At 39.8% G+C, this 24,992-nt stretch overlaps 1 protein-coding gene across 1 annotated transcript in view; it reads left to right on the forward strand.

Moving 5' to 3' along the window:
- gria1a (glutamate receptor, ionotropic, AMPA 1a) overlaps positions 1–18,130 on the forward strand; it is a 76,715-nt gene extending 58,585 nt beyond the window's left edge. The window contains 6 exon segments of the mRNA XM_072396056.1: positions 2,349–2,463; positions 9,372–9,506; positions 12,625–12,678; positions 12,680–12,716; positions 12,719–12,786; positions 12,788–18,130. Coding sequence (XP_072252157.1) covers positions 2,349–2,463; positions 9,372–9,506; positions 12,625–12,678; positions 12,680–12,716; positions 12,719–12,786; positions 12,788–12,940 — 562 coding nt within the window. The 3' untranslated portion in view covers positions 12,941–18,130.
- The last annotated feature ends 6,862 nt before the right edge of the window (positions 18,131–24,992 follow it).

Here is a 24,992-nt window from a genome sequence, read left to right on the forward strand (position 1 = left end):
AGTTTATGTTCTTAACTATAAGCTGAGGCATTCCATTGCCATTATTCTTTTTTTAAGCTCTGTCAATATTTCAGTTGAAGTACTGTGCAAAGCTCTTGAGCTACCACTTAATGTTTCTTCATATGTTGGCTGAAAAATCATGTGCAAACAAATAGAAACACAGTAGATAAGGCAAATACAAAGTTTGTTCAATTCTAACGAGTTTGAAAGTCAATATTTGGTATGAGCACCTCTATTCTTTAGGACAGTAGTAGTAACTCTTCTTGAAGTACATTTTTTGGATGTTGGCTGCCATTGTTCTGTTCACTGCTTCGGTTATGCTGAGGTCCGGGCTCTGGGGAGGATTCATCCCTCAATAAGACCTGTTGCCACTGATTTTCAGTCCAGTTCTTGTGTCACTTGGCATAGCTCAGCCTTTTTTCCCTGTTTCCCTTCCTTACGAATGACTTCTTGACAGTCACTCTGTCATGGACCATTTCTAATGAGGCCTCAGTGAGCAGTAGGTGGATCAACTGAAGGGCCAAATGCATCTTTCAGGTCCTGTGTCATGTTTTTGATGAACTTTTCTAATTTCTCAGGGACATCACTTCTAGATATTGTTTATCTACAATTGGATTTTTTTAAATATATACATCTTCTTTTCATCCTCCGCTTGTTCAGTTTCCTCAACTTTTTTTAAAGACACACTACACACCATGCTGAGATATCCCAAGTTTTTCGATTGATAGCTCTTTGAGAATAATCTTGTTGGAGAGGCCTATAAGACATTTTATGCCTCACAAACTGTGTTATCTTCAGCATTAGGGTGAATTAAAAAGCAAATTATGTGTATTTGCTACTAGTTGGAAGTAATAAAGTCTATAGAGATACAATTTAAAATCATTTTTATCCTAAGCTGTTTGTTATGTGTAGACACATAATCCCTTGTAGCTCGGTGCCCTCTTTGTGCTTGAATGATTCATAGGTCGGTGTTAAGTAACTTTGAAGAGGACCAGACTGAAAAGGAGTGAAAAAGCAGCCAATGTCCAAAGAAAAGGTTCGAAAGACCTTCAAAAAACCTGGAGAACTATTACAAAATATTAAGAAATGTAGAATTGCTCAAGACTTTCGCACTGTACTGTATATTTTCAGTTTGCGCTGTCGTTCATATTGCAGTGCAGGCCTGATTGAGTCACACTTTGTAATTACTTCATTTTACAGGAACCTCTTCAGAGAACACTTGCTGATGAACCAGTCTAATGTTTTATCTTAACTTTGTGCTACTGCTTAATTTCTTACATGTATGACATCCAGTCACCCTCATGACAGTTTACCCTCTCCCACTAACATACTGAAGCCTCCCCGACATCTGCTCACCTCCCACCAACTGATCAAACTAACCAATAACCCTGTTGGTCTGTCGACCATCCATGTCCACACACTTTGACTTCTTTCTTTTTGTCTGAGTCTGCTGGGCTGAGAAAGAAATCTGAGGTTTTACCAGCCCCAAGGGAATCTGTGTTCCCTACAGCTGTGTTGTGCATTGGGGAAAAAGGCTCTTCAGTGTCTGCTGAAGAGAAAGGCAGAATATCACTAAACCAAAAACTTTCTGCACAGAAGAACCGGTGGTTATACGAGGCAAACAAAAGTAGGATGAAATGTTGACGTCTTTCATGTAAATTCTGGTTGCGGATTCTGCCTTTCTGCGGTTTGTGGATGGAGAGTCTTTGTTCACAGCCTGTCAGCTGTAGGAAATACACACACACGCACTTTTACCAGAGAGAGAGAGAGAGCAACCCACTTAGAGATACCCTGGATGAATCCAGGACTCACTGTCTATAGTTGGCCACAGGATTTCCTCTCAGCCTCTTTAAGGCATAAACTCAGAAGCAAATCTGCCTGCTAAAACAGTAAAAGCCTTTGGCTGCATGTGTCTCTGCTGATAGTTATAAATTAATCAACATAGACCTCTGTTCACCAGAATACTGGTATAGTTGAATATTTATAGGTTAGTTACCATAGCAATGTGTTTGCTGGGGCATCTGAGAGGAAATTGCCATCTGTAGACAGTCTTCCACATCCAAAGCATCTCGATTAAGAGTGTGCGCTCTGCCTCGCTCTGAGGCCCCTGCTTGGTAAAACCTGTCTCTACTACTTGTATGGGCACTCAAGCATTTCAGCCCATTGCAGGAATGCAACAAACATATGCATCGAAAGCCATAACTCCTGCTTCATATCAGTAGCCATATGCAGGAGAGTTCCTAATACCAAGTCAGTGTTGTCATAATCACCACCACCATGCGACCAATCTCTTTATATCTGTCCCATAGATTGTCTCCTAATGGCTATCGTTTCATATTATTTTCAAGAAACCCAGTAAACCTGGCGGTGTTAAAACTGAACGAGCAGGGCCTCTTGGACAAATTGAAAAACAAGTGGTGGTACGACAAGGGAGAGTGCGGCAGCGGGGGCGGGGACTCTAAGGTCAGAGCCAGTTTGATAAACCCTGCGGGTAACGGGGACGGGGAGGGGGGTAACCGGCAGGTCCACGCCACACTATCGCTCCGGCAACACTTACTGTCTCTGTGGTTTTTTGGAAGAGCAATTGAAAACTGCCAAAGAGGATTACTATTTGGCCTTTAGGGAATACATTTGAAAACCACGAAGAGGGGAATTTTGTGACATATTTCCTGCTTGCACCAAACAAAGAAGACTTTAAACGTAATCGGTAATTAAACCAGCTGATTCCTTCATGCTTGGGTATCTTCTAAGACTGCATGGATCAGTTTGCTTTCTGTAGAATTCTCTCTGGTTTAGTCATACAATGTGGCCAATTTTACTTTCTCTTTTAGCAAAAAAAAATTCAGTTAAGACGTTTGTGTTGCACAGGTGAGGGTGAGCAGTGTGCCGGTTACCCAAAGTGATATAGTAATACACATCTACTACCTTAAGGAGCAAGCCAACCAAGCTAGATGGAGTATTAATGCATATCACTTTGACACTGATGTTTCTAATGATGTTTATGCTGAATATTTGTGTGTATGTGTGTGTGTGTGTGATGTGTTATTTTTTCTTTACCTCTAAGGAAGCAAGCCCAAGCATTAATGTGTGGATGTATTTGCTCTGTGTCTCTGAATCAATAACATAAAATAACATGGTATAATATGTTATTTATGTTATTTCCTTATGCTTGGAAGAATCCCAGTAAACCTAGCGGTGTTGAAACTCAATGAGCAAGCCGTCTTAGACAAACTGAAAAACAAATGGTGGTACGATAAAGGGGAGTGTGGCAGCAACGACGCCGCAAGAAAGGTTAGTCTCCAACCCAAACCTGTCACCTCACAGCACCCCCTCACCCCACCCCCCACCCCCTCCAGCATTACTCTGCCCTGATCCTAAACCAGCACCAAGACCAGCCCTCAGCCTCTTCCTTACAGAGCAAATACCCCCTATGTGGCTCTGGTAGTACTGCCTCATTGGCCCAAATATAAGACAACAGTTCTAACATAGCCTCCCACCTGTTTTTGGTTGAAACCACTCAAAGATGAGACACACAACCTGCAGCAAAGAATTTGTTGTGATTTACTTGTAGCGTTTAAAGTAGGATACTAGAAATGGCCACTCAATCAAATTTGTTGTCAAAATTGTTCGTAAAAATGACATTGAAGCTCGCCATTTAGCTTGAAGTGATTATGAAAATAAGTGCAATCAGTTTCCAAGAGAAACAAAAAAATATTATGTACATAATTTAATCACATCATTTTGGCCTCGGCTTTAATCAACAGGAGACATTTTGAATTGCAATAATAAATCAAAACAAGTCAAACTGCTCCCGCTGGTGAGTTGTGAACACTTCAGTCAGCACGCACAGTTGTTACATGCAGAAAGTAGTAAAATTTATCCTGTCTTTATTCTTAACATTGTCTCTCTTGTCTAGTTATGACATCCTTTGACTGACTGATACATTTTATATGTGCAGTGGACACATTTGGTAATAATCGGTAAAATTGAACTGAGATTTTATTATATTTTTATTCATTTTTGTTTTTATTATTTTTAGTAGTTTGTTTGTTTCTTTGTTTCCATATTCCCTCTTTTAAGGATCTTCACTCAATTCCATTCCAACCTGCTCAGGAAGTGCCAACCAAAGTAGTTGCTGTTGGCTGTAGTCATTTTAGCACCAAAAGCTAACACTGACGTTTGTTGTAAGGTACACAGCCATGCTTGCTGACAAATATCAGTTTAGATTAATAATCAGGTAGTTTAATGTCAACTTGTTTCCCTGAAGATATTTGGGCGCTTGATCTGTAGACTTCTGACCACTGCTTTTTTTGACTTGATGTCAAACCTCTTACAAAATGTATGAAAATAAATATTTTCAGTTTAATTTAAACATGATTATTCTATTCTTTGGCAAGTTCTCCCTTTTTCGTTTTACTTTGTAACTCAAGCGGGCTGCCATGGCTGATGGGTAATCTTGCTATTCAGTTTACTGTGAAGAGACAAATGGATGTTTATTTCTTCCCCGCACAGTCACAGCTCCCTTTTGAACTGAGCGTTTGTGCTCCCTACAGTTCAGAGTCTTACATCTCATGGCTGAATACCCTGTGCAGTCTACTTCACAGTCAACTACTGTGCCATCGGAACAGAGCCATACGTTGACTGGAAATTTTACACGCTAGATTAATGGCAGCAGATACATGTAAACACAGGATCATTTGAACTCAATTCAGCTTATTCATATAGTGCCAGTTCACAACTATAGTCATCCAAAGGCACTTGAAAAATCAATTGCTGGCTGCAAAACACCAAAACCAGCTCACACAGCCCAACACATGTCACTCTGCAGCACATAGACTGTTTGAGCATCAAAGGTAATGTACAATTAGAAAAATGTAGCCATCTAATGTGAAAGGACTGTGTCATGTTCAGAAACACTGTCTTATATTTGGGCCAGTACTCTGGTGGTACTCTGGTGTGTTTTTCTTCCCACTGATGAGCTTGTGTTGTCAGAGATTTACTGTTCTTTCCCAGTGTGTAAATAGATATTTTGTGGTGGATTACTGAGCATTGTGAAATATTTATACATTTATATGAACTACACTTACCATCTAGGCTGAATAAGTGTTCCAACCCATCAAACTCACACAAGCATACACAAAGATAGTGTTGTGATAACCTTGCATTTGTAATGTAGATTAAGAACAGCTAAGTCTGAAAACAGTTTATTGGAACACAGCCTCATCCTAAGAGAGAGAATAAGAGGAATATGAGAGGGACAGATGATGAACTCGTTCAATGCGCTGAGCTGTAGTCTTTGCATTCTGGCCTTTGAAATAAGCCTAGCCTAATTCCCTCACTGTAGTGTGTATGCAAATCCTGTGAATTTACAACACCAACCACGATGCTACTGTCAAGAATTTGTTGCCTTATACTGATGGACAGTTTAGAGGTGTCAAACCATTTGCTATGAAGGGCATCGTCTCCAAAGAACGTATTGCAGACAATCTGAAAATAAGTAGCCACATGTAAAAAAAAGCTTATAGGAAGTAGTTACATACAAGAATATATTCTGTAGAATAACCCAGCATAAATTTCAACATTCACACATAGTTCAGTAGAATTTTTTTTATTGTTTATTGGGGGGGAGGGGGGCTTTGTTGATTTATTTTAGAAATGTTATTAGGTTAAATGCATATTTTTCTTCTATTGGATGTACACATTAAGCAAAACTTTTTCAAACCGTCATATGTAAATCTTGCCTTAAATTATGCAGCTTGCTGCTTGAGCTCAGTCATTTTTCCTGAACTGCTCCCAGGTTACACCAATTAACTGTATATAGAAGATGGACACAGTCACCCATTAGTTTGTGGGCTACTGTTTTGAAGCAACAAGTTGTGCATATGACCTTCGTAAGCTTTGGTTTTTAGACGATTATAAGTGAGCATATTTGTTATGGGAGGATCACTATATCAATGATAAAAATAATAATGATGATAGTTTAGATTTATATCGTGCCTTTCACAAGACCCAAGGATGCTGTACACAAAGGACCAGACAAGACAAACAACTACAAACAGCTTATAACTTATGTTAGGTAACTATCACTTACAGGAGTAATTATAACTTGGTTAGCACTAAGCTTCTGTATGCCAAAGTTAACTATGGTATTAACTGGGATGCCGTCATTTGTGATGCACTGAACACGTTACCCTTTAAACAAAAAATCTCTATAAACCACATTAAGACAGGAAGCCATTCAAGAAAATTTAAACCTATGGAGCGCTTTGATGGTCGGTTAGTCTAAATAATCAAAGAAAAGCCAGTTATTGTTTTAAATAGAAAATGGATTCATACAGTCTAAACACTGCAGAATTGCCTGTGGAAAACTCAACCTTATTAAAACACCATTTCAGAGGCCCCACCAGAGATGATAAATGGTGGGCAGTTAGCTTAGCTCAGTATAAACATTGCAAATGGGAAACCTCCTTGCAGCACCCCTAAACCTCACTAAAATGAGGCTATAATCAAGTCACAGCTCAGAACAATCCAGTATCAGCTGTTTAGAATTACAGGTAGATATTGTAGATACTTTTTTTTAAGCATCTAGCTGTTTATTCCTGACTCTAGCCAAGCTTCTAGCTTTGGCCTCATCTGTTAACCAAAAATAAAAACTCCCAACCCTCTTAAGCAGCTCCAACTCCCTACTCTGAACAGTTATTTGCTGTGAGACATGATAAAACATTTTAGTAGCTGCTGTTTTCCTCATTCATGTGCTTTTAATTCTGTTTTGAATGGAAAGGAGAAGCTTTCACACATGTTGCGACATTGATAACCTGTCCCAAAAATGCAGAAACTTAATACCATAACCACAGATCTGAGTTTGACCAAAGAGAAGGCCCATTGCAAATTAAAACACAAGTAAAACCACTGATCCCTTTGGTAAATAGGGCTTTATATTAACGCAAAGACAAACACTAAGCTCTCAATACATGTACTGCATTATATGAAAAGTTGGGACATTTTCTAAAATGCAACAGAAAATGAAAATATGTACAAAGGAAATCATTTGTGTCTTCATTGGATTGACAAAGTACAAACAAATCTAGAATTTGATGCCAGCAACACACTAAAGAAAGTTAGGACTGATGCATGTTTACCATTGTGTTACATCAGCCCTACTTCAAATTAGACTTTTTTTATTTTTTGGGAACTGATTTCAGTTCTGCAAGAGGATTTAAGTCCCATCTTAGATTGCTGCTGTCTAACAGTCCGTGGCTGTCATCTTCTGATTCCCCTCTTCGTGATGTGCCATACATTTATAATAGCAGACAGAGCTAGACTGCAGGCAGGTCAGTCAAGCAAACACACTTGGTGTCTATGAAGACATGCTGTTAAGTCAGTACAGAATGAGGTTTGTCATTATCCTGCTGAAATAAAAACTTACCTCCTGGGAAAAGACATTACCTTGATGGTAGCAAGTCTCTCAGAAATGTACGCCTCTGCATAAATGGTACCTTCACATATGCAAGTTACCCATGTCATGGACACTGATGCACCCTCCATATCAACACAGACGCATTTTGCTGTTAATAGCCTGGAAAGTATTTCTCATCTTTAGCTCATAGACCCTGATGTCTGTTTTCCCCAAATGTAAAATGAAGTATTAACTCATCCGATCACAGAACACTTGCACAAGGTCTTTCTGTCCATCTGAGATAAGTTTATGCCCAGAGAACTCGTTTCTGTACAGAGCTGACATATGCCTTCCTCCTTGTATTATACAGTTTCACATTGCATCTCTGGATGTTGTGTTAAGTGGAAGTGGTTTTCAATGGTACTCAAGAGTCAGTGTTGCTATTTTGATTATCGTAGCTTGACAGTTTTCTCGTCACATACATCAAACGGCGGTCTCTGTCCTTGTCCTCTACGAGATTTTCACAATATTATGCACACTTTTATACCAAATCCTGACACCCTCATCTGTCACAAATTAATCTGCAGATTGTAGAATCTTCCAGAACGACGTCACCTTTAGTTTCTATAAACTTTTGTCTCTCCCCCAATCTTTTTTCTTTTTTTTTAAATGTGTTGCTGGCATCACATTTTAAATTTGTGAATCATTTTTACATACAATGAAGTTGGTCAGTGAAACCTCTGAAAGTTCGATTGAGTAGATTTTTCATTCCGTTTTAGAAATGTCTCCAACTGTTCCGGAAATGGGGTTTGTAAAAAGCTATAAAACTTTTATTAGGTTCGGCATTATCACGTGTTAGTATGACGTGTGTCCTGGAGCAGGTTTAGGAACTCAGTTGGCTTGTATAGTTCTTTTACTCTGGAAAAATACATTGTAAATGCAATTAAAGGACAAGACAAAACATAAAATATTTTATTGTTGATGCTTCTGTTCCTATAGAATGGCGGTTCACAAGAACCATTTACAAAATAAAGCTTTTTAAAGAAAGAGAAAGATTACCAAACTGTAACTTGAATAAATCACTGCTAGCTGATTTATGGTATGCAGACATCCCTCCTTTCTTTTTAATTAGAATCCACTCAACATTGGGCTCAGACACAATGCATCATATTTATTACTGTGTTGTTATCAGGTTGCCTTGAGCTTTCTGCTCCTGCAATGATGGAATGAGTCAACCAGTATAGATGTCAACAGCCACTGAAAGCTCTTCATTGCAATTAACATGCAGCAGGAGATCTTATTAATGGCTGTTGCAGCTGCCTGCTGTATTTACTGTTTTGTGAGAACACTAGCAGCACCACAGATGATTTATGATAGTTTCTAAATTTTTTATTTGTACAAATGGTAGAATGTGCCAAACTCTGAGAGAGCATTCCTTTTGCCTTCCTGATATTTTCTGCTTCCTGCTGTGTTGGGATGTTGACTAAGTGTTTCCTAATGGCTTTTCAGCTGCAAGCCTGGACAAAAACTCCATGTTTCATCTGCGCTATTAGTCACCGAGTTCAATTGTAGCTATATTTGTGAGATCAGAGAAACCAAATTAATCCAGATTTGTCCAGCTCGCAAATATAACATATATCCTACTTTGTGAGACAGGCCTGTAGCATATGCTTTAATTTTAGTGGTGATGTGTTGTTGGTGTTTGTAGTTATGTGTGTTTGGTCCTCTTGTACTCTATTTGTATCAGTTGTACTTTATGTGTTCCCTAATTAAAGTATAGTGTGTGTGTGTGTTTGTGTGTTTGAGTTGGTCATTTTTCTATACATGTATTACTTTGGAAACCATTCAGTTGATTCTTGTTTGTGAAACTGGATGTCTGGAGGTAAATGTGTGTGATGTCATTTGTCTGTTTTGCTATCACTCCTCTCAACTTGGCTCTGACCCCTCTTCCCACTCCCCCTCCTCCTCCCACCAGGACAAGACGAGTGCTCTGAGCCTTAGCAACGTGGCGGGAGTCTTCTACATCCTAATCGGAGGCCTGGGCCTGGCCATGCTGGTGGCACTAGTGGAGTTCTGCTACAAGTCCCGGACCGAGTCGCGCCGAATGAAGGTGTCCACCGCGCGAGCTGCTGCCGCCACAGCCGCTCAGGCCTTTCACTGCTCAGCCTTAGACAGTGGTGCTAGCGCCCCCTACACAGAGCTGCAGAGCTACGGCCTGTACACCAACAACACTGTTAAGATATAAGGGCAGAGCACAGCCACGGGGTAGGAAAACGCTGCGATCAAACCATGATGATGATGATGATGATGACATCTGCCTCCACCCCCTCCCGCCCATCTAACCGTGATCACAGTAGGGCCTCTCACGGCTTCCACCGCAGTGCCACTGCTCTCCTGTACCTCTCTCTACATCTGCCGCTCCCCCGCTCAGTCTTTGTCACTGATCCGAAATTGCCCTTATGCCTGTTCTGTTCATGCTCTAAAAGAAGATTATAATGCAGTCACTTCGATTTCAGTGAGATGGTGTATGGGCAATTCCATGTCAGTTGAATTTTGTTGTTGTGGCGGTGAAAGGTAAATCTATATGACAATGGGCATTCTAATGCATATTCAGTGAGATAATTCCTGATCTATGTATTTAAACAACTGATCAGATTGTGTTCTTCATTGTCAAGTCAAGTCAAATATATTTATATAGCACTTTTCATGTACAAAGCAATTCAAAGGGCTTTACATAAAATAAAAGTATTACAACGGGGAGTGGAAGAAGCATTAAAAATATATAAAAGAACAGAAAGAGAAACAAATAAAATGAATTAAAATGATTAAAAACAAGCAACAGTCTAGATAAGTTAAAAGATATCGTGCAGATTTCATGCATAGACGCATGAGAAAAGAAATGTTTTTAACCTGGATTTAAAAATGTCTACATTTGGTGACAGCTTAATCTCCACTGGCAGTTTGTTCCACTTGTTTGCAGCATAACAGATAAATGCTGCTTCTCCATGTTTAGTCTGGATTCTGGACTGGACCAGCTGACCTGAGTCCTTGGATCTAAGAGCTCTGCTGGGTTTATATTCTCTGAACATATCACAGAAGTATTCTGGGCCTAAACCGTTCTGGGATTTGTAAACCATCAGTAGGCTTTTAAAATCTGTTCTGTGACTGACTGGAAGCCAGTGTAAAGATTTTAAAACTGGTGTGATCTTAGTCCTGGTTAAAACTCTAGCAGCAGCGCTCTGGATTTTTTAGATTTTCTTTTGTGGGATCTTTAAATTGTGCCCATTGTCACCTCAATAGGCTAAATTGGACTTTGTCATGGTGGATATATATACATATATATATATATATACACAAGTATTATCCTAATGTATTTTATACACTCTTCTTCAATTAGGAGTGTGTTTTGACTCACTGTAAATAGTATTCTGAAGTAAATGGCCCAAGCAGAGCAGAGCCTAATAGAAGAGATACATAGTTGTCTCTGTATGCAAAATTATGTTTGCTGCTTTTCTAAGTATCTTTTTGGAACGACGAAACCTGTTGAGCAATTTATGCTGAGAATTTAAATCTGACCCATCTACTGTAAAAGGCTAAAACTTCATCAATAAATAATCCCCCCCATGACTCAGATATTTTTGCTCGCTCAGTCAAATAGATTCATCTTCCCACACAAAGACAGATATCAAAATAACTCAAAAACATGAGCTGTAATGCCTGGTTATCATGGAATGACCCCATATAACATCTCACCGTACAATGGCCAACACCATGGGTTAACACAAGCAAATTCTGGAATCATCCTTGTTAAGTTGTGCTAAATTTCAGTATCACAGTGTGCAATTCCCTGAGTCCTATTTCCTTTCGCATCGTGTGGTTACTTACTCTTTTTTTTTTTAACCTTCCAGCTTTCAAAATGTTCCCTGAAGGCCACTAGTTAAATCGATGTACTTACCAAATTACAAAAAGCGTGTGCACCTTTTTCAAGAAATTTCCCTTTGCGTCACAGGTATAAAGGCAATTTGAATCACAGTGGTGCATCTATCTACTTCTGTCGCTCTGAGCAGATCTCTCCCCTGCTCCTTCCTCTCTTTTTGCTGACTGTCTCGCAAACGCAGGGCCCATTGTGGTGAACATCGTTTATATGTATACCATAAGGCAGTCCTCGTACGGTTCGCATGTCTTTCATCACTGCTTTTACCTAAAACGGTATAACTCGAACTGTTGTTTGTTCAAAAATGTGAAAGTAAAGGACCAGTTGCTTTATTCTTCCCTGGAAAATGGGAGGTTTCTCCTCCATCATTATAGTTGTGAGACATCTTCTCTATAAAAACAATTTCCAACAGTCTTTGATTTATTCTTTCAACATCAAAGCCCCTCAGGGCACACTCATATACTCTTCATGCTAACTGACAAATACAAGGCAGGGCCAAGATAGGAAGGGATATTCTCCATGAATCTCTTAATATTTTAATCAGCCCACGAAGAGACACCTGATCAGTATGCTGGTGAGAATGGCGAGGAGCCTATTAGTCCAGCGGTGCATTTATGCTGTTTGACTTGAGGGAAACAAAAACACTGTTTCATTAAGAGGCCGCTATAATTCTCCAATCCCCATGCAGCACTTAGCGCTTGCTTGAGATCGCACTTGCTTTGCCCAATTTAATCAGCTAAGAAAAAAGGGGTTGCGGGCGCGGTTCTACACGCACGCGAGCATCACACATCGTTAGGTCAGCTTTCGAGCCTTGTGGCTTTTATAATGCTTGAGGGGAGAATGAAGCTATTAAACCAATGAGTGAAGCCTCAGCTCCATTCTTACTGCCCACACTTTGCTCTGCACCTCCTTTTACAAATTAGGACATTTGATGCACAATGACCAGCACCACAATTTACCACCCACGACTATCCCTGAGACTCTGAGAAATAGGGAGAAAAGGAACACTTTAGACTCTGAACACCTCACTCTGCTGCTGGATTTCTTAGTATGCAAGCACCACACTCAGATTGTAACATAAACAGCCTCTTATGATCATATATTTGTGTAGTAAAACCCAGACACATTGCATAACATATTTACTTCCATGACAGAGCTTCTAACTTACTTAATTCTATGTGCTGCAGGCTTTAACTGTTGCATTAGCTTTCTCTGTTTGATTAAGATATAACACATGTGTTAAGTGATTTAAATCTGGTCTGCGGGCTAACTCTAAATGTTTTATTTATGGCAGCAATCCATCAATGACGCCATGCGCTGCTCCACCTTGACCAGGATGAGTGGCAACGGGAGCGGCGGAGAGAACGGACGAATCCTCACCCACGACTTCCCCAAGACCGTTCAGACACTGCCCTGTATGAGCCACACCGCTAGCATGGGACTGGGTGCCTCTGGCATGTGATCATCGTGTTACTGTGCTGGCGGCGAGGGTTCGGCAGGGTGGGGCAGAAGAGGAGCACAAGACTCTGTTAACCTCAAAATTCATGGCTGTCTGGTTTGGCCGATCTACTCTCCTGGCTGTCAATACGCCCGACTTGAACAAGACTTGAACTTACTGCCAAAATGCACTCTCAAACCGCTCCTAACGAACCACGAACAAAGACTTACAGCATTTTTAACTAAGTGGATGTTTGAAAAAGAGGTACAGGAAAAAAAAAAGAAAAAAGAAAAAAAAGAAGGGAAGTGCGCTGCAATAACGAAGCCGTCAACGGGGCGCGTTTTTGAATTTTTTTACGGTGTTCATTAATGTGGGAAAAAATAACTTTATTCTTCAGTGTGACGCCTGCGCTGTGCCATTTCGATGGAGCTGTTGACGTTAGTCTGCGTGTGCAATATCCTCACCTCCACCGCTGACCTTGTACTACCTAGATGCTTTCTGATGGCCAATAGAACTCGTCTTTGGATAGATGTTGCAGAGGAGGACAAACACTTGTGACTGCTTTGATGATTTGATATTGTTTTTGGGACATTCTTTATCTCCTTCACCGTCACATTTACACTCCATTTTGGAAGGACAAAGTGCTCTGTGAAGCATAGCCAGTTTTTATGATATAGTATATGGTTTACGTTGTTGTAATAGCGCAGAGCTTTGTCAGAAGTGGTTTGATTTATGTTCGACTGAGGATTACCTCTGTGTGAGTCAGCGGTTGACTTGGGCTACGACAAGCATGCTTTGCTGCTACACCTCATTTAACACTTCATGCCTTGTCTTGGTGCCATACGACCATTCCCACAAATGCACACAAATACACCATACACTTGTAGCTACAGGTTCATTATTTGGCAGATACAATGTTTTACTGACAGAAATAGTTGGCGGGCTCATTCAGAAAAGCACACCTTGAACTACATGGGAAATGAAATTGGGCAAAACATATTTTGTGGCTTTGTATAGTACTGAGTGACCTTATACTGTATACTGCTATGGTGATTTTCATAACACATCCATTCATTATAATTGGGAGTCTATTTGCAGCCGATTTTTGCCAAAAGCAAAAGATTGACTAATTTGAATTTAATATACAGAAAATCTTCCTTGTATTATTGCTGCTGCATAATTCACTTCCTGCTGTGATGTATTTTCAGCTGTATTCAGTTATAATGAAATTGGCAGCACATGCAGTTTATTAATGGTGGCATATCCCCTGCAGATTGTCAGTGGCCTATAAAAAGAAAGTTGGCCTCATCACAGTGTTACTAGCTGGCGGTACAGATGCATTTGATGCGATTGAGAGATTTTCTGTGACTAATATCTGTTTTTATTGGAGGTCAAGGTTGAGGTGATCACTGCATTGTGCAGTGGTGGTGGTCTCTCTTTCAGTTCACATCAAGGAAACAGAAATCAGAATGGCGGGTATGGGAGAGAGAAGAGCAGATATTAATAAGGGCAGGCAGTCTGGGATTTCATGTAGGCCTTAAAGGAAAAATCTATCTCTTTTAACACTAAATGACTGTTGGGGATGTTTTATTCAGTTAGCAGGGTAAGTTTTACTCCTCTGTGTGTGGGATAAGCAGCGTAAAACAAAAAGTTTCAATAATGAGTGGGTTCATCTTTTGCTTATTGTATGGTATAATTTCAGTATATTTTGCTCCTTCTTACACTCTTTCTTATTGTTAGCTGTCAGTGGGGGAAAAACTGTGGTTATAGATTTCTGAAAACCTGTGTTTCAACTGAAATGTGATGACTTGTTTCCATTTAGATCCTTTTGGGAGGGGGGGGGGGCTTACTTCTGAGTGTTGCACATTTCCTAATGAGTATGTCGTGTTTTCATGGACCTTATTTTTTCGATCTCATGTTCTGACGGTATGACAGGAAATTTTTTTCCTCAACAATAAGTGACTTAAGACTAGCTAAAGTGCAAAATCACAACTCACCAGGAGGCTTTCAGGCGTTCAGGACACACAGGACCATTCCCATTTCCCACCCATTTAACTCCTCAACAGTCAAGCTGCATCCAAACCATAAACCTAGTAATCTCTCCAATTATTACTTTTTATATGAACTAAAATGCAGTATTACTATAGCAAGGAGAAGTGCCTGATGTACCACGACATGTGAAGGCATGTGTAAAGATTCTACCAGTGAAGCACTGACATGATTTGAAATTAATTAAGACCCTTTAAATTTCAGCTGGTTCATGGGTCCCCCATGCTAAAATTTAAGAAAAACTTTCATTGAAATGACGAGTGCAGGATGAGACAGCAACAAAATTCGGCAGCCTACGCAGCAGCCTTGAGAGGAAGCACTGCACCCAACGTCCCTTTTTTAGCTGAACTTTTCAGCAAGATGCTGGTTTCGTCATGGTAAGATGGACGATAAACTTGTTCTAGCCATGTCTGTCTATTCCATATATGCTGTGGCGAATGTCAAAAGCCCATTTGTGGGAACAGAGCAGTCAGACGCCAAGTGTTGATGATCAAAGTAGCCTAACAGTGATGTGATGGTGACAAAGCTGAAACAGTCTGTTCGAATGAAAATAAGCTGCAGTCTGTCTCACAGGCGACAGCAGAGCACAGAGACACTCTGCAGAGCTAATCATCTCTCTGAATATTGTGCTCTCGCAAAACATTTGGAAGAAGTTCCATTTAAAACTGTTCTTTAATAAACCTCAACTAGGACGAGCATCAGGCTCTTCCTAACAATAGCTGTTACACAAGACAGTGATTTTCATTACACTGATGTCTCCTACAGATTGCGTCGCACCTCTCCCTGCACCACAGCGTTCAAGCTGAGTTGACTCGAGTTCATTCAGCTGTCTGATTGAGGGCAAGTGTCCTCTGTTTTCCACTCATGGTGAAATAAACAATGTTTCAACAAAACGTTTTCCGGAAAAAAGGCTTAGAATAATACAAGACAAAGGGGTGGGCTAGTGCGGCAACAGTTAGAGGTGTTGAAATTGCTGCTGTGTCACGAGAGCTCTTGTCAGCAAGCGCTTCCAAGTGTCCAGCCAGAGCCTTTTTCTCCCAGACAAAAGCACTATGTGGACACCGTCCCTTAATCAGTTAATTGAGCATGGGGTGCAAAAATGCAAATCGCACTGAAAGTAAATTCAATTAAATTCAATTAAGGAAAAGAGTCACGTTTTAATGATTCACAAGTCAAGCTGTATTAGTAAAAGTTTAGGTTTTTCATAGTGATACAGTGTTGCACTTAACCTCACCATGGCAACCTCAACTGTCATTCAGAACTCACAGCTGATGGACATTTGATAATAACATTTCACTATGTGGGAGGGACGACTGCCATGACTTTTCTCATTATCAGATAAAATACACATAGTAATGAATAGATGGAATGCTCAAAGCATAACAGAAATTCTCTATTATTTCAACAAATAGCACATTTTTTCCGTCTAAATGTGGAAAATTTGTCTCTTCAATATTGTAACTCTCTAATCTAATAGGACTTTTTGTGATAGAAGTCAGAAGACAACAAAAAACAACCAACTTCCCCACAGACTCCAGGATTTTAAGAGCAAAGCCGAAGTTGACTCAGTTTTTAATTTGCCAACACGTTCACCTTTTTTGTATGCAGGAAAGCCTTGAATTGCTCAAAATTGCAAGGTGTCAGTGAGGTTTTTGTTGTTGTTGTTCTTTACCTGGCAGCAGTCTGAGAGAAACTGAGTGCCGCACTTAACCTCACCACTGAGACTTCCAATTAGATCTCACAGCCCATGAACACATGGTGATCAATAGCTTCTCTCATCTCTGCTCTGTTTACACAAACTTAGTTACACTTTTTAGCAGTTAGCAAGAGAGAGGGGACAGGCAGTGATGGCAATCTCACTGCAGCTTCTCCAGAAATTGCCTAGTTGAGACGATTTTGGTCTGTTTTATGAAATTTGTTGACGGTAAGAAAAATATAGAATATCTTAACCCCAGTGCTCAAAAAAGCTGGAGGGTGGTCCATAGCTTTTTTTAACAATGGCTCATAGCCAGAAGCTATTTAAGCGGTACCAGCGTCTTTGTCCTCAGCATCTTTCAGTTCTTCTCAACCTACACAAATCTTCCAGGGATGAGAGCAGTCATTTTAGATGCCTGGACAGTGAGAGGGCATTAAAGAAGGTGTACAAAATTATTCAGTTGTCCTGAAATGCATTGAGCATCATCATCATTACGCAGGCTTAATATCTGTGAGTCTGTGTCCGAACATGTGATTTTACCGTAAGGTGGCTGGAAGGTTGTTGCTTGAAATGGGATTTGCACGGCTGTTGGATGCCAGAGGTCAGCCTTTGATTATGTACCATACTGTCAAGTTGACCTCTCATTTTACAGCAAAGGCCAAGCGCCTGTACAAAGGCAGCACTCATCTCCCGCTTCCACAACTGATTGTGTTACTTTTTTCTTCTCTGAGTTACTGCTTTAAAAAAAAAAAAAAAAAGACGGTGCCAAATCCAAGTATGACTTTGCTACATCATCATTCGAACAAAATAACTGGGCAGTCAGAGTTTATTGAAATCAATACATATCTCCATCTGTTATGTATATAAAAGCATTTTTCTCTTCCCCAGTGAAAACATTTGTTCTCTTTTAAATCATGCGTCGGTGTACCACAGTTAGTTACCAACTGTGAATATTCGTTGCTTTGCTCCTTCATACGTGTCTTCTTTTGCTGATAATGTATTAATTAGCGCACAGCACTCTTCAGAGGAGGCTTGATGTTGGCAAACATGTTTTATATACCATAACAAGGTTTCTGAATTAAAAAAAACAAAAAAAAAACAGGCAAACAATCAGAAGAAGGAAAAACTCTGTACGATAAAGGAGTGTTGAAATTCTAAGAAAGTGGCAGTTTGAGGAGTATAAGAAGTAATACACACACACACTGATGCTGAATAATCTGTAGAGGCTAATGTATTTTAAAGTCTGTTTTACGTTGGTTTCCTTTTTTTTGTTTGTTTTGCTGATTTAAGAAATGTTTCAAGATTTTTTCCTTTCAAGTGCTTGGAGTTTAACTCAGTGTGAATATTTCTTTGTTTTACTTTTTTCACTGTATTTTACTACTCGAATCGCAAGAGATGCTATTGGTTTTTTTTAACTTTAACTTTGCAAAGGGTGTGACCGACTTTAACTAAAACAATGATCAACAAATGGGTACACTGTTTTAAAAAGGATATATATTAGAGAACACAACTATCAAGAGTCTGATTTTTGAGAAATAACTTCTTTTTTTTCTAACCAAAGTGTCCTGGAAGGAAGGCATTATGCTTTTGTAACTGAATAAAGGAATAAACTATTAATATTTTGATCTGTATTATTTCAGTAGGGGCCACATTTCTTAACACCGTGCCTCAGGAAAATCTGAGTGTGATTTTATATATTGTCGTAAGTAGAGAAGAATGGAGCGTTGCTTGGGTCTGAAATGAGTCTGAAATGAGTGCAGTGATCCAAATAAAGTCATCTGAGGCAGTCTGTTTTTTTTGTGAAAGACTAGAAAGAAAATGGCTTCTGTTACATGTGCAGCTGCATAATGAACCAATATTACCAGTTTATGTTAACCTGCTGGGCCACATGCTGGATTATTATGGACAAACCACATCTGATGGAGTAGCACTATACATGCACTTCACACTAAATGATTTAGCATTAGTGTATAATCATCAGTTTTCAAAAGTGGAGAGGTTACATGCATCATCTTCCTCTGCTAAACTTCCCTTCGTTTTTGGCTTCATATAAACGCTAACTTTATTGTGCTCTCATCGATATGTAAACCATTTCCAACAATGAAAAAGATTAGTCCCTTAGTGCCAGCAGCAGTTATACAGCTGAAGCTATGACTACAGTGTTATGAAGAGACTGTGAGGATGCTTTCATCAGCTGTTTTCATTTTGAGACTAAGGAATACAGTGTTAACTGCAGTATACATGTAAAGTAGTCATTTACAGTCTATCACGTAACCTTTTAGCTGACAAGTGTGGAGCCCCGTTAGCTCAAAGAACAAATAATTGACAGTTACCGTCAGTGTTGTTTGGGCTAGCTCACTGTAACTAAGTTAGCCAGTGTTCTTTCCCATTGTGACAGAAATTAGCACAGCATGAGATCATAACCGGGCACTTTAAGAGTCACAAAATTAGACTAGCCAAAAGCATCAGTATAATGAAAGATTTCATACACAGGCCATTTAAGGGCCATGAGGCGAGGCGATGTTGGTGCAAAAGACTCAACACAGCACTGAAGACTTAGGCACAGTACAGGCATCAATCTCTAGGTTTGGTTATCTTTTTTCTTCGTTCTTTTAAACTTTAAACCCAAAATAAAAAACACAAAAGATATGCTTGAACCGATCTACCTACTTCCACCTAATCAACCTCCACTCACCTCAATGCAAACAAAGTAAAAAAAAAAATGAATCACAAACCTTGCAGCATCCATTCTCGTCATAACACTGTTGCGATGTGGCTATTTCATCAAAATGTGCCATTTTTACCACCAACAACAGCAAAAAAAAAACGTACAAGGACCTCCCGATTTGGTAGTGGTTGGAAGGTTAAACAATATCCCACATGAGTGTGCAGCAGACTTTTGTTGACCACCTGAAATAGCTTGCAGGCTTTGCTTCACTGACTCAGAAATGGGACATGAGCAACACCTTTGTAAATAGTTTGCTCTGTCATTTTCTGAATGTATATAAAACTAAGAAATCTGCTGTGTGCTTTTGTGTCAAAAGCAAAAAGAAAAATGTAATCTTCTGGGTTTTTGTGTGTCAGAACCACAGCTCTGGAAAGTCAACAAATCCTCACCCTGTTCATTATAACGTTCTTATTATAAACACATCAGTCCACTGAAATATTAGGGTTCCAAACCAAACTGACAGATACGTATATGAGTAAAACTGGTGCTGCCTGAACACGACTTTCTCAATGCTTGGTGATTAAAAACGTAATCTCTCTGTCTATTTTCCCATCCATATTCAGACATGCAAATTCCCCGTGTGCACAATGGGGAAAAAAAATAAATAACTTTCATTACCTGGATGAAACATTTCATGCAACAGTACTTTTGCATGAAATGTTGTCTGAATTTTTCTTATTACAATGAGGATACAAATATAGAATGCGTCATTGTTTCACTGCAGTGCTTATCAATATGTGTGTTTGTGTGTGTGAGCTTCTGTGTTGTGTTAGAGATAGCAGGATGTCAGGCTGTGTCACACCCCATGATTAGTGACATCAGCTGCCAGTGAGGCCGCACTCCTCCTTACTCTGACAGCCTGGAGTCTACTGTATAATTAACATCTCGCTTCTTCTTTTTTCCTCTCTTCCTGCCATTCCCTTTCTTACTCTTCTATGAGATCTGTGTCTCAACCCCCAGAGGATTTTTGCATTTTTGTTTACCCCTTTTCTCTACATTTGGGTTTGTGACTTTGAAGTATGGCTGTTTGAACAACACACATTAGGGGGATGTCCAGCATCACATTTTCATACAGGGCCTTAGGCCTGGTGTGTGACATTAACAGTGCCAATAAAATGCCTTTTGGAGTTATTACCACATCAAGGCTGGTAACTGGCATTTAGCATCACACATAAATCACCAGATATTTGTTACTGGATTCTACGGGATACAGAGCAGAGCAGGTATTAAGTGTTTTTCTTTAAGTTTTAGAGGGATTTTGCAAGCAAGGAAACCTGGCAACAGATCTCTCATTGATATATTGTGGTTACACCTTACTTTGAAAAGCTGCACATGGTCAAGCATATATTATCTTAACTTCTCTGAATCTGTCACACTTATATGTGGTTTTCTAATTACGAAAGTATTTGCTTTCATAGTGAAACAGTTGATGAAAAAATGACCAAATGTGTGCTGACTCTTGTATAAGCTGCTGGAAGTATCAATAAAGTTGAGTCTAAGTCTAAGTCCAAATTAAGTAGCTAACCCTGCACCTTGCTCTGCTCTGTTTCAATGTATTCACTATCAAGGCCAGACTATGGACACACGCACAATTTTGTTTGACCATAGAGAGGAAGACTGAGGAAAGCTGACTTCTCCGTACCATCCAGTAAGTACCAGCAGGCCAGGATTTTCCTCTCCACTTGTTTACTTCACCATTTGTTTAAAGAGACAAGAGCTAAAGTGAGTGTTTCAGACTGAGTGATTAGATGGCCTGCAGCAATGTGCATGTACTGAATAGCGCAGTCTAGCAATTAAACATTTTTATTCCCATTAATTGCTTGAGTCAGTGTAGTTAATCATGATTATTCAGAATGTAATCAGAAATGCATTAGATTTCATGTGAAAGAACTTTAAAACGAAAATAAACACTCAGCATCAGGTGTGCTATTACTCGACCAGTGAGGCCCTCCCCTACCCCTTAGGAAGGTGGCATTGTGGATCATTTGGCTGTGAGCTCTTTTAGAAAGTTGGATGCGGATGAGGAATTTGTGCAGACCGAGGAAGCTAAATAACTGATAATCAGCCTTTAGGCATCAAGATGGGCCCAGTTTTCGGAATAATTTGTAATTACGTCTTTTTCAACGTGTTCAGTATCTCAGAAGTAGATATTGAGTCTGAGGTAGGTGTTTTTATCTTCAAACATTTAAAAGAGCTTGCATTTTGATTTTTGACCATTAATACTTAATATGGACTTCTTAACTTCAAAGGTTGCTTTATTGACCATGGGAGTCACGACACACTGATGTTCTTACTTCAGCTGTTCTTAATCTTTGGGGAATCAAATTATGTTTACAGATTTAGACCAAATAATACATTCTTATCTAAAATTAAATCTGGATGTGTCGCCTCCTCTGGAAGTTTCAGGACCAGTAAACAACATTCTAGAGTTATGATGACCGTGAAAACTGTAGTTCCTTCAGGGCTACATTGAAAATGACACCTTTAACAGCAATATGACAGAGATTCTCTCAATTATATGTGGATATACTGAACATAGCAAGGCAGAGGGCCTGGAGGAAGAATATCTTGTTCTGGCACAGAGTCTTGAAAGTGAATGATGGTAATTGTCTCCAGGTATAGATTTCTGACACTGACTATCCCTCATTTTAGACCTGTTGTATTCATATGCATGCTATCAGACATATTCCCAGATTCTCTAATAGGGACAGCAGAGCCAGTTTTCAAGAGAAACAGATGTGGTCGCACACCCCCACATGCTCTCAAAGGAACAAAAAGGATCACAGAGCCCCGGCACACTACAAACCAGAGCTACAATTGGACAATCACTGGGAGATTGGTCACCTGGCAACATGCCAGATGATACTTGTTACCTTATACAAGATAGTGTGATGGGACTAGGTGCCAGGCTAAAACGCTGCTCAGCGCAGTGGTTGCTATTGATTTTTGCTGTGGGTGTTTTGTTGTTTCAAATCAGGTCTATTCCCAAACTCTTTTGTCTTTTTTGCGTTTGCATTTTAGTTATGCAGTGATGAGGGGGATGCAGTCTAACTTTGTAGCAGCATCTCCTCCTGGCATGTGAGCCATGTTTTTCCAAAGCGAGGAAGAAAGGAAATCAATACTGGCCGTCAGCTTGTGTTTGAAGAGGGGAGTAAAGTCTCACAGCCATCAGGGAGGAAAACTCTGTTCATCTTTGGAACAGCTTGAATTAACTGCCTTGGTCTCTAATTTAGGAGCAGAGTCGCTCACACTCAGTTTCATGGATGTTGCCTCCTTTTTTTTCTTTTGTCTTTCAAATCACTCGTAATTCACCTGCATGCCCTCTCATGTGTGCTCATTGACTCCCACCAGTAGCTTGGGGAAATAGCTGCTCGTATGAACGAGTGACTTTTTTTAATCCGCTTATTTGCATGAGCAAAGACATACACACTGACATGAGCATGGGTGCAAGTGCACAGGCTTCCACAGCTTCCAGAGATGCTGCGAGACTAAAGCCCTGTTAAAGCATGTAGCACTTCTCGTCTCTCATTCATCCAGCCCTCAGGCCGTTTCTTTCAGTGTGAGTGACTCAAACTCAAGGCTGTATGAAATCAGAGGAAAGCATCTGAGACGTTGTCAAGACAGAAATCACCTCAGGACAGTCTTAGCGCTCCACTGATCAACACATGTCATAGTATATAGACAACTGTCTCTTTTCTTATGGTAACCACACAAATGCTGATGTGATTTGATATGAAATTTCAGGTTTAAGGGAGTGTAAGTGTGACAGTATCTGGGCTTGTTGTCGTGCTTAATCATAGGTCCTCAATTTAATTAGGAAAAAAAACGAAGAAGAGATGTCATCCAAGCACAATTCAGAGAGTAAATTCATTAAGATAATCAAGACAGCATCTTGGCCTTTTTTTGCACCTCCCATCCATGAGGCTACCACATTTCCTACTGGCTGGCAAGGAGTCACAGGTATTTAACCTCTTGTGGGGTTATTAGCACCTTAAAATTCACTTTCCAATTTAGAGTAACCAATTAGGTATTACATTTACATGTGAAGAACGTGCAAACTTCATACAGAAAGGCCAAAGCTGGGATTCGAACCAGGAACCTTCTTGTGAGGCGATAGTGCTAAACGCCACACCACCATGTAGCCCTGCCCTGATCACCCCACTTCAAAAGAAGCTAATGTCTGCTAATTTGTTATGAAAATGGAGGGAAACTAGCAAGTACAACTCTCCTAAGAGGAAAATAACAGAACAAAATAAGAGGCAAACACAGCTAGAAAAATATTTTCTACATACACAAGACACTGTGAGAGGCAAGCCATGATGCTTTCCTGTTTTTAAAGAGTAACCATAGCAAATTAGCAAGAGAGCATGTGTTTGGATGTCCCTGTCACTTTGTTTAGGGACACTTGTGTCTGAATATATATCATTTACTGAGCTGTTAAGATTTGCAAGGTAAAGAGCCATCCTTTTTACAAGGTTTTCCCTTTTTCAGTGAAAGGTGAGAAATTCTGGTTTTCCATTTGTCATTGAATTTCAAAATCAAACACTGGTGAAATATTGGCTATAAAAGCAACAGTTCTCATTGTTTGCTGAGAAAAAACCTCAGAGCACAGAGGAATGGAGCAACAGTGAAGAGACAAATCACGACGTGAGTTCTAATTGGTGTGATTATCTGGCCAGCAGCCATTATATTCTGCACTGTGTGCTTAAACATGTTTATCATCTTCAATACATGACTCGCGATGACACTGTGCCTAAAAGGGTCATCAGTGGCTGAGCTATCCATGCTGCACACATGGAAAATGCAAGAATTTGAGAATTAGATTACCAAGCAATTATTTTTCAATTTGATTTGTTGTCTGAGCTCTCAGGGCAGAGTAGTCCAGTGGGTCTTTCCACGCCCGAAAATGATCTGCATGAATAGAGGTGTGATGAAAGAAATAGGAGCTGCTGCAGTGACTCTCTTTGCTATTTCAATATCACAGACATTTCATTAAGACCTCTAGAAATTGTGTCAGCCTCTAACAAAGGGGCATAATATGCCTCCTTTAACCAGATGGTTTTTAATTTCTAAAACTGATCAGGTGGTTTAGGTTCCTAACCATAATCAAACAGTGAGTGAAAAACAAGGTTAGCGCCCTCTGGAAATGAAAGTTAAGTTTAAATATAGTATATGAACACAGTCAAACAGGAGATGAACTCAAGTTTCCTGTTTTATACTTGTGTTTAACTCCACAATTCTGCCTGTTAAATCAGGTAAACATTTCTATTCTGGCAGGTTCGTAAAAAAAGAAAATAAATCAAATCCCACGACACAAATCGCAAGATAATGTTTTGTGACATGCTCATAGACTGTCATCAAAAGTTTCCCCTTTTTCCATGATGACGAAGGTGCAATAAAAGAGACCACATTAGGAATACTGTAGCAAGACAGCCAAAAGTATGTGATTTGATTATCTTCTCTTATAATGGTGGAGAGACTACATTGGTCAAGCTGAGGAGAGGAACCACAGGTGTGAGAACCAAGTTGGAAATCATAGAAAAGATTCTACTCTTTGATCATTTCACAGCACTTGAGTTCTAAAGCACCATTAAAAACCCATCCACACCTTAACACAATCTTTCAGGAATGTGCAACACTGTCACGTCGTGGGATTAAATGTAGCTGAAATGCGCCCCGTCTGTGTACTCCAGCTGTTGTTTTTACTCACTTCAGCAGACTGATTTGTCCAATACTGCCTGTCTTTTAGTG

This window comes from Leuresthes tenuis, unplaced genomic scaffold, assembly GCF_036924035.1.
Source record: "Leuresthes tenuis unplaced genomic scaffold, fLeuTen1.0.hap1 SCAF_11, whole genome shotgun sequence".
In the NCBI taxonomy this organism is placed as follows: Eukaryota; Metazoa; Chordata; class Actinopteri; order Atheriniformes; family Atherinopsidae; genus Leuresthes; species Leuresthes tenuis.